Below are 11,101 nucleotides of genomic sequence, written 5' to 3'. Positions count from 1 at the left end.
AACAATGAAGGTCGTTAGTTTTTTTAGTTGTTAGTTTTCATCATAGCGGCATATATTAACCACACAAAACACTAAGTTTTAATTTAAGAGGAGTTACAGGCAATTTTAATAACCAGGGCATTGAGAGAACAAAGGTGACTCAGGGAGGACCTTCTGACATTCGCTATTTCATCTTTGTAGGTCAACAAAACTGGATTCTACTAGATAGTGAAATCAAGAGCAAGCCTGAATAAAAAAATATGCTAGCACTTATATGCTAGTTCTGCACCAAACTATTAAAGAAATGAAAACTGTAAATTATTTGTGGGACTAGTTGATAAACCTTCAGCAGAAATACGAGTTATCAAGATGTTTGCTAATTGACTTCCCTGTCACTCATCTGTGGCTTACCTGCTGCAAACTGTGTCAAACACATCCAAAAGTCAATATACCTCTCATTCAATTATTTGTATCGCATAAATATAAAAATTGTAATATATTCGCAGTGACTGCCAAACAAGAAAAAGTACCATTTCATCCGTAATAATTGCAATAGACCATAAAAATGTTTGACCATTTTAGCCTGACTAGTACAAGAGCATTGCAAGAGAAAATGATATCAAAGAGATGTATATGTATAACAAGGTAAGATCCAAGCTTGTCAGCCACATTGCGCCTAAGTTCAGCAAATATGAATGGAGTCAATAGTGTGGTCGCCTGGCCTCCCCTATAGCCAGTTGGATATTCCATGTCTAGACTATAAAGAGGGCAAAATCGACGGAGTCGTGTCATTTTAGCGCGAGCTTGGAGTAATTCCAAACTCTTTGGCATCATCCTGAGTGATGTCTCCATAACGCCATAGGTTCACCTAAAGATTTACAAAGATATGGCTAGTTGCGGGTTGCACAGTAGGAGCTCAGTTTCTCCCTTTGCTCCACCTTTGATATCAACAACTTTGATCGTGTTCTATTGGTGAATGATATTATAAGTACAGTGGAACCTAGGTTCTCGAACGGTTCGTTCTCGACCAATTCGGTTATCGACCAAAAAATTGAGACTTGTTCGTCTCAAATCTCGAACATAAATCCGGTTCTCGACCAAACCGGAGCATGCGCAATAAAATTAAACATTCGGAACAGCTCTGGAAACAGCATGGAAACATTCGTTAATAAAGAGAGAGGCAAGTTACGCTTCATAAATTATTTACAAAAAGGAAGGAACTATCTAGGACGACGTCCCTCTACCGAAGAGATTTGTTAGACACAACTACTCCAGTCGAGCTACTCTAAATTGGTTTGGAGAAGGATTCTCCTTCAAAGATGTGAAGTCTACGTGCCATTGTTGTTTATATTTTCTTTTCCACACGATTTTTGATGGAATTGATCAGTTGTATTTTTCGCTGTTTCGTTATCAATTTCTGCAATTTTTGGTATCGTATCTTAACGTACATGTAGAATGTTTTCGATGTTTTAAGAGCAAAACATACGGAATGTTTACTTTTTGTTTTCGGTTTTCATCATCATAAATAGAAAATCTGTTATTAAAAATAAACACGATCTATATCTACCCGTTTTTATTTATAGTATCTAGTATGCAGTACATTTTATGGTGTAAAATGTTAACAAAATACTTTACCGAAGTTGTTATCTCGGCTTGGAACGGATTACAATTTACATCTATTAATTATAACGGGAATAATTGTTTTGGATCTCGAACAACTCGATTTTCGAAGAACTTTATGGAACGGATTATGTTCGAGAACCAAAGTTCCACTGTACACAAAAGGTGGCGCGACTGCAGTGAGCGAGCAGAGATGTTTCACAAAAGCATTTAGGAATAAACTATTTAACATTACCTCAAAAATAAATGCATTTATTTAAAAATTATTAAAGGTTACAAATTAAAAAATTTATCAAGGTTAAAAATTAGCAAGGTTAAAAATTCATTTTCAAATGGCCAGACGCGTGTGAACAACAATTTTCATGCTGTTTTGTATCCAAAGTTTGCATCAAATCTTCTTGAAAATGGCTTAACACCAGAGACTCATTAAAATGCAAAGGCTCTCTAACAATAACCACTGGTCAGACACGGATATGACATAAGTTGGTCAATATGATCATCAAGAGGAAATTTCATCAGACAATGTTTTATCTATAACCCTGTTCCTAGACTACAATGCAACAAACAACATAATGTTGATCAAAGATAACAATAGTCGCTGACACACAGGCTAGAATTTTCAGTATTCAGCGTAACAAAGATATATGCTGCTACAAAATTCTTTGCAGCATAAGAATAACTGACATAGCCATCATGGTTTTACAGACACCCCAGTTATCTATGAATGTCCTGAAATGGAGTGAAATCTGAAAAATTATGGAACAGGGCCCTGCTTTAACCCTTTCACTGCCGTCTATGTACAAATTTAGCTATCGGCCTAGTGCCAGCCATTTTACCGAAAATTGCCGATATTGCTTCATGATATGTATACAATATTCTTTCAATTTCAAACTCTATCTAGAACATTTTTGTTACATATTTTATTTTTCCAACATTTTAACCAACACTGCTATGCAAAACAATTCAATGTATTTATACTTTGTGTGATGACAAAGTTATGTAAAGCTACGGTCGCTTTGAAGCTAAAACGATCCTCCACAATGTTCCTTACCCTTACAAAACTATTACTTTCACCACTATCAGAGTCAGTGCTGCTACTTTAATTATCTGTATAATCACAAAAATCTGAATTGGCTATAATGTCATCAACATAAGTAATTACCTGTTTTCTGACTCATGTGGTGCTTAACAAAACTTACACAAAAAGTGTTCATTTTTACGTTGGAAACTCTCAAACAATTATTTTAAACTGCTTCGTTATTTTAGGCTAATTTTATAAAGAAATATTCGGACAACACCGTCAATATCATAACAGTTTTAAAGACCGTTGGTTATGTTATCAACGAGTAATAAAATTAAGTTACTACGCAATTGCTGGGAAAGTCGTAAAAATGCGTCTACGGCAGTCGACCATAGAAAACGCATAACTTACCCTAACTAACCATAACTTACCCTAACTTAGACTATGTTATAAAGGTAGTGATAGACCATAACTTACCCTAACTTAGACTATGTTATAAAGGTAGTGATAGACCATAACTTACCGTAACTTAGACTAGGTTATAAAGGTGGTGATAGACCATAACTTACCGTAACTTAGACTAGGTTATAAAGGTAGTGATAGACCATAACTTACCCTAACTTAGGCTAGGTTATAAAGGTGGTGATAGACCATAACTTACCCTAACTTAGGCTAGGTTATAAAGGTGGTGATAGACCATAACTTACCCTAACTTAGACTAGGTTATAAAGGTAGTGATAGACCATAACTTACCCTAACTTAGACTAGGTTATAAAGGTGGTGATAGACCATAACTTACCCTAACTTAGGCTAGGTTATAAAGGTAGTGATAGACCATAACTTACCCTAACTTAGACTAGGTTATAAAGGTGGTGATAGACCATAACTTACCCTAACTTAGACTAGGTTATAAAGGTAGTGATAGACCATAACTTACCCTAACTTAGACTAGGTTATAAAGGTAGTGATAGACCATAACTTACCCTAACTTAGACTAGGTTATAAAGGTAGTGATAGACCATAACTTACCCTTACTTAGACTAGGTTATAAAGGTAGTGATAGACCATAACTTACCCTAACTTAGACTAGGTTATAAAAGTAGTGATAGACCATAACTTACCCTAACTTAGACTAGGTTATATAGGTGGTGATAGACCATAACTTACCCTAACTTAGACTAGGTCATCTTTAGACTTACCAGTTTATAATTAATATTAATAGTTTAGCGTTTCCCCATTTTTGCCAACTTCTCTACTGCCTCTTACAAATAAAATAACAGTATGAAATAACATAAAATAGTAGCACGATAATATAAAAGCTCACCCTGTTTGATTTAGCAATATTCTGTGCTGCTTTGTATTCAGACAATAACTTTTGGAATCGTTTCTCACGTCGGTTTTCAGCAAGCAGAAATCCCTCCTCAATTAGCTTTAGAGCCACATCACCTGTGCCGTCCTCGTTGAAGTAGAGTGAGACCAAGTCATCTAACAACAAAGCACAACTAGCTGTTAATAAATAAATCGCTGTAGCCTGCATAACTTAGAGATCTAGAAAAGAACTGCAGCCACAGTGAAACTAGCCTGTCTTGACAAACTGTTGTTTTTGGGGAGTTGTCCCTTCGTCGAGCAGGCAAGCAACACAACAGCTTGTCACAAGACGTACTGCACCTGATGCATCAGCTGCACTGAAAGGGAGTGGTTTTCTTCTGTCTATGCGGCTTGGCTGCGATGTTATGGCGGTCGCTCCATTGGTAATCATAACGGATTTCGAGCAAAGATTTATATAAAAAAAAAGATTACAACGTTTAACCAAAGACCAGTCTCTGTTGTAAACTTTAGTAGAACTTGAGAATAAAATAAATTGAAAATAAAATCAATAAGAACAAATAAAACTGACTGATACAAAAATAGAAATAAAACTGGCTGAGCGCACCAATAACGACGTGTTTAGTTGTTGTCGTTGTCCAAGTTCTCAAGTTCTACTAAAGTTTACCGCAGAGGCTGGTCGCTGGTTAAACGTTGTAATCTTATTTTTTTCTACATAAATCTTTGTGCAATATTCGTTATGATTACCAATGGAGCGATCGACATAACATCGCAACCAAGCCGCATAGACGGAAGAGAACAACTCCCTTTCGGTGCAGCTGATACATCAGGTGCAGTACGTCTTGTGACAAGCTGTTGTGTTGCTCGCCTGCTCGACGAAGGAACAACTCCACAAAAACAACAGCTTGTCAAGACAGGCTACAGTGAAATGAACCAACGAGCAATCCTGCTTGCTAACAAACAGCAGAAAGGCAATGTTTTTCACAAAGGGTTTAACATTACACGAAAACACAGAAATGAGAAAATGATGTAGAAGATTGGTACACCGACGGAGTCTAAGTTCGTCGACTAAGTTGCTATGAAAAGCCGCTTGATTGAGGAATCATCTCTCCGTACTTTGTAAAGCTGAGTCACACTATATCCGCCATTCGTCGACTGCGCACCGTTAATCGATGACATAACCAAGGCAATGCTGATATGTCGACAAACATTACAGATATCAAACTTTCCCAATATTTCGCTGAGCATCCACGACATTCTGTGCAATGCGCCCCACTTCAACGATAGTGATTGGCTGTGGCAAATTGCTTGATCTATGTTTCCCTTCATGATAGTTGCTGCTGGACTGGTATTACATCGTTTCAGCATTGTTACGCGAGAACTCCGTTATGAACTATTCGCCGCTGTAGACGTGGATAGATTTGTAATAGTGTGACCAATGCTATTACAAACGATAACCAAGGTATTGCAGAATTAACGATGACATACCGCGATATAGTGGGAACAAGCCTTTATGGAGTAGGAGCGCACACTGCAAACTCTGACAAACCCTTCCAGATCAGAGTCGCGCAATAATATATCGAGTATAAAATAGCAAAATAATTTATGCCCCAAATACTATTTTTTTACAACAATATCCGAGGTTTACAACAAGCACATCGTACACGATCTGCTATTTCAACAGTTGCTCCTCAGTCATCTAAACAAAGGAACACGAAAATTCGAAACACTATGTTACTGCTCCAGCGAAATAGCATAGCGATACCAAGCATTAACTCCTGTATCTAAATTTCTGAGAAGTTTAGTGTTTGATGATACGGAATTGTCACACTTACTTGGAGTTCCCCTGATCTCTACATTCATGGAGAGAGTTCTGTTATAGATATTATGATAGAGCTCAGTTAGTGCATCCGTTACATAGTCTTCCTAAACAAAACAAGCACAACGATTGGATGAAAGAGAATTAGTGTTTGGAATTAGTGTATGACAATGGTAAGAGCTTTAACATTTAGTAAATAAAAAAGCGGTTTTACATAAAACACTGCAACTCGAGTCTAAATAATATACCTTCGGCTTCCCTCTTGCAAAATAAAACATTTGTGAGATGAAAAAGCATTTATTATGTACTACAATACCACGACGTATATTATTCACTAACACCACTGTTATGACTTCCATTTGGAAAAACTGTCATCACTCAAGAAATGCATCAAAGACATTTGAGAAAGACAATCTCGCACGGTTAACCTGTTCACGAACACGCAAAAACTGAATAAATGTCAAAATTTAATATACTTGTTAAAGGTTTACACTTATTAATAACAGAGCCAATAATACGTAGCAAAGGAGAAAAGGAGAAGAAGTACAATACAGCGTAAATAACATACACATCTACAATGGAGACTCGAATGTACCGTACTTTTTGGACTATAAACCGCACTCCTATATAAGCCGCATCTGCTTTATTTTCCAAAAACGATAATAAAACAATGCATAAGCCGCACCTTTGTATAGGCCGCAGAACTCAGGACTGCTTTTTAACGCGGCAGCAACTTTGCTGTTTAAAACGGAACAGTGCCGAATGGCACAGTTTCGTATTATCCAACGCTTTTTTACTTAATGCCTAATGGAACAGTACCGTGAGGCAATGTTTCATATTTTCTTTCACCGCTAGAAGCGCACTAATTGGAAATACCCGTTAATGCGCCCTAGTGGTGAAAGAAAAAGCTACAGATTAGCAGCACCCTTATATAAGCCGTATGGCTCAAAGCATCAGAAAACAGTAGCGGCTTATAGTCCGAAAAGTATGGTAGTTTGATTAATGACGAAATTGCATAAAGCAGGGCCTTAAGAGTTTAACCCCGTCGTTACGAGAGGACTATATGTACAAAGTGTAGTAACATATCTAAAACCTACGTCCTAGCGTGTAATTTATCAGTTGGCACTTTTCATCTTTTAAGGCATAATCAAATTCTATTATGTGGTTGCAACTGTTTCACGAAAAAAACATTTCCTCACATAAACTGTACAAGGTGAGCTAAAACTTTAACACTTTACCTACAAGCCAATTTCCTAAAAAAACCATACATTTTTGTATTTAAAACAAAATTATTGTAAATATATTTATTATATTTATATAACTATAATATACTTTGTATTATGAACAAAAACACTAAAAAGTCAATTCTGATTACAGCTCATAGCGAGGCGAAGAACATATATTTATAACATGGCTATAAATATTGAAAGCAATGTACAGTTGACAATAGCTATAATAATAACAGATTAGGCAATTTACATGTACTTTACAGTTCATATAACGTAAAATCCCTATAACGTAAATGATCTCGGAATGAATTGTTTCCGTTATATGAGCATCTTTATGTACAGCCTTGCAGCTGTAAGAAATAGCTGCAGCCCAAAAACACACGATCCAAAGCTTTTTTGAATAAGCCGTTAAAAACCGATTACAAGGCTGTAAGGGTTGGCACATTTAATACAACGAATACAACATAGAGACCAGTGATATTAGGATGAGGGAAGAGTTACAGGTAACATAACCAGATGGACGTAAACAAGCAATAGTAACAGTTATTTTTATGTCAGAGAGTGACTCTGTACCGGATGATAGTAATGACAAGCCAGTTCACCTCCCTTCAGTAAGAGCTATTACTGGCCATTTTGTCTATCTTTCACAATACAAATGCTGACAGACTCGAGTATTCTATCGGTATTGTTCTACTGATATTGATGACATTGCTGAAGGAAGATTAAGCAAGTCTGATGTAACAAAAGGCTGACTTCAGTGTTGCTCTAGAAGCTCTATAGGTCATCTTGAGATTAGACCTCAGGCTATATCAGCCTTGATATATTTTTACAACATTTTGATTTCTTATACTACTGCATTTTGTAGCTAAATGTATGGTATCCCAGACATCCATAGATGTCTACTCGTCATCATTAACAAAGGTACTTGACGACATCAGACATTGTCTAGCATATTAATTCCCTTTACTGGGACACGTAAAGATAAAACAACTCCACCTCCAGTGAACAATAGCTATATCATACCAGCAGCTCTCAATAACACACGCATACTAGGACGAACATTGGCTTACTAAACCTACGTCGTCTGGGAGCTGTACAAATGCCAGTCTGTACTCTTTAGCTTGGGGAGCTAGAGTAATAAATGCTCCTGGAAGGGGTGCAGTCTTGAGGAACGAAACTGTTTCTCTATTGCCAAAGTCAATGTATAGCACTTGCACTGTGTTGGCTTTTAGCACCTGTAATATAATATAACTTTAGATTTTTAAACAGAATAATTCAATACCAATGAAGGCCTGTGCAGCCATATCATCTAGCAAGGCCGCTGAGGCAGCGGGGTGTTTAAGGAAGGTCTGCATGAGAGGCTTGCTGCTTCACACTATTTCTACTGTGTCATCTTCACTGTATGGACCTGACGGTTTTAAGTAAAAAGATAGCTCGTGTCATCAAAAAGAGATGGTTACATGGTCTGTACAGGAACTTATATCTGGACAAACAACCATAACTTGCGCTGAGGCGTGAAAAGATTGAAACGGACCAAAATATTCTAGCAACTTACGGGCATACACCAGAATAACTAAAAGATGTGGTTCACGATGCTTCTTCACCTGAAAATGTCGGTCTACGCCAAGGGTCAGCAACTTTTAACACCTTTAGAGTCATTTGAACCCGTTTTCCACGACAAAACCCAATGAAAGCCACAAAAACTTTTGACATCTAAAATGGGGAAAACACATTTATTGAAAATAAAGCAATATACATACACTTATTAGTGCTTTGACTACCCTTTTGAAGATGGGCTATAAAGATCATACTGTATATTGCTTCTTAACCTACCTTTACAATTTGTATAAACAACTATTATAGTATGTTGCTTATAAAATCCACGAAGTGCTACCAAAATTTTTTTATTTGTAATGACTGTCCTTCCCGATGTGTGTCAGTATTCCTGGGCAATGTCCAATGATAAGAAGTTTTGCGACTTTTATTATATCTAAATATGCTCATAATCCAATGATATTAGAAAAAAAAATGGTAAAAAATTCGAGCAACACAGTAAATGTCACTAAATATAAAAAAATGTGTTTCACAGTTCTTCGGGCTAAGGCAATAAAAATTCCACAGATTTTAAAAACTTCTAAAAATCTTTACAGTAGCCTTGGAGCACAGGTTCATCATCGTATTATGACTTGAAATAATCTGCAAAATTATGGTCAGTATCTACAACTTTTCATTGGCATCACAATCATCAATCACATAGCAACAAACGAGTCGTCTCAATTGTTTCGCGATATTATCGTCCTAGTGAAATTGTTCTTATAATGAAGGAAGTAGATGAAGATATTTCAAAACAGTTAAAAATGGAGGTAAAACTTCCTATCTAACGCACTGTGCAAGAATTAATTTGATTGGTTTACGCTATTAGTTAGAAACAGCATCTGTAAATGTGCAAGAATTAATTTGATTGGTTTATGCTATTAGTTAGAAACAGCATCTGTAAACAGAACCATATGAATGCCAGTATTCCTGCCATCAGGGTTTTTCACACACTCTACACAATGCAGAAATACCGGCCGTAAAGGTTCGAAGGGTTAAAAGTAATTATTTTCCCCAGTCACACGGAGCCGCAGAAGAAGGATGAAAGAGACACAGGTAACCGACACCTGCACTAGACCAAGACTCGGTCGTTTATTTTTTCAATGGTAGCAGCTTGCTGAAACGAGATCACCTGGTTGAGAAACAATTCAAATTAACGGCTTTGACTGCTTAACCATTGAGAAGCAACAAGCTAGTTGAGCAACATTTGTTCACTCATTTACTTAAACCAAATATATGTCCACCACCCAACCCCCTCCTTAATGTCATGCATGTTTAAATGCAGTTATTGAAAAACTGTATCGAGGGTTCGCCGCATGTGCCTGTTTGGGTGTTTGAGATTTGAAGACATTTGCTCTGCCTTAAATAAGTGCTATTATAGGCTGCGATTGACGGTTTGGCAAGATGGCGCAATGTGGGGCGGTGCTTATGAATTTCGAAGATGATAACTCCATGCATGCCTACATAATGTTGTTAATTCATTACATTTAAATGTTGCTAGTTCTGGTTTGAACATTTAGTATTTTCCTAATAGACATAAATAGCTATACACGTATTTTGTAAAGCCAACATTTATGAATGCAAATACAAAATCCTGTCCAAATATTGTGAGAGGAAGTTATACAAACCTTTTCAACACGAGCTCTGTACCAAAGATCATCTACAAACTTGGCAGCGCAAAGGTCGCCTTTTTTTGGAGTGTACGATCCGGGCAATGGAGGATTTGCATGCATCTCAGCCCGAAAATCAGCCATAAATGCCTCTAGTTTCTTACCTGTTGAAAGACACACTGAGGTGTTAAAAACAGACAAGTCATCGATTAAATTCTGACACTGTTATCACACGGCCAATCTACTGTCGACAGGATATAGGTTACCGTGATAGGTTCTTATTGTTACCACTCGGCCAATCTACTGTCGACAGGATATAAGTTACCGTGATGGGTTCTTACTGTTACCACTCGGCCAATCTACTGTTGACAGAATACAAGTTACCGTGATGGGTTCTTAAGCAATGTCGGCTTTACACAACTCACCGCTGTCTACTTTTTGTGCAGAAAAACTCAGATCTGTCATACTAACTTCTGTAATGACTACATTTTCAAACTTTCTGTGACGTTCTGTCTGTGTGTCATCTACTTCCTGTATTGCTTCCTGCAATTTCAACAGCTAACAATTGGTGTCCCATTTGGCCTTATAATACAAGATAAGTTGGTTGATATTGCACCAAGATGAAACTTGGTAGAAATTTAGGAGTTGGTTTCGCGTGCATTGTTTGAGGAGAAGCTTCTTTCAAGCAAAGGATCTAGGAAATGGAGCACAATGCTCCACTCTGTCTCTCAAGCAGTTGCTCTATGACAAGTTCTAGTTCACCTAATCAGACAAAAAACAAAACAAAACTGAGATATCGACCAGTTTCCAATGGTTGTGGCAAATAACGCATCACAATAAACAACGTATGGCGAATCTTTTCGAATTGCTCAAAAATTATTCAACCCCACCATTTGGAGGCACT

At 37.1% G+C, this 11,101-nt stretch overlaps 1 protein-coding gene across 1 annotated transcript in view; it reads right to left on the bottom strand.

Annotated features, from left to right (window-relative positions):
* Nucleotides 1-422: 422 nt before the first annotated feature.
* Nucleotides 423-11,101, bottom strand: part of LOC137408770 (staphylococcal nuclease domain-containing protein 1-like) — a 30,233-nt gene continuing 19,554 nt past the window's right edge. Inside the window, exons 13-18 of the mRNA XM_068095353.1 lie at nucleotides 10,623-10,740; nucleotides 10,216-10,361; nucleotides 8,074-8,229; nucleotides 5,782-5,872; nucleotides 3,945-4,105; nucleotides 423-847 (exon numbers count right to left, since the gene is read on the bottom strand). Of these exons, the coding sequence (XP_067951454.1) occupies nucleotides 773-847; nucleotides 3,945-4,105; nucleotides 5,782-5,872; nucleotides 8,074-8,229; nucleotides 10,216-10,361; nucleotides 10,623-10,740 (747 nt within the window). The 3' untranslated portion in view covers nucleotides 423-772. The remainder of the gene's footprint in view (nucleotides 848-3,944; nucleotides 4,106-5,781; nucleotides 5,873-8,073; nucleotides 8,230-10,215; nucleotides 10,362-10,622; nucleotides 10,741-11,101) is intronic.

The sequence above is a fragment of the Watersipora subatra genome, chromosome 11, assembly GCF_963576615.1.
Source record: "Watersipora subatra chromosome 11, tzWatSuba1.1, whole genome shotgun sequence".
NCBI classification, from domain to species: domain Eukaryota; kingdom Metazoa; phylum Bryozoa; class Gymnolaemata; order Cheilostomatida; family Watersiporidae; genus Watersipora; species Watersipora subatra.
This window is presented reverse-complemented; position numbering and strand designations above follow the sequence as displayed.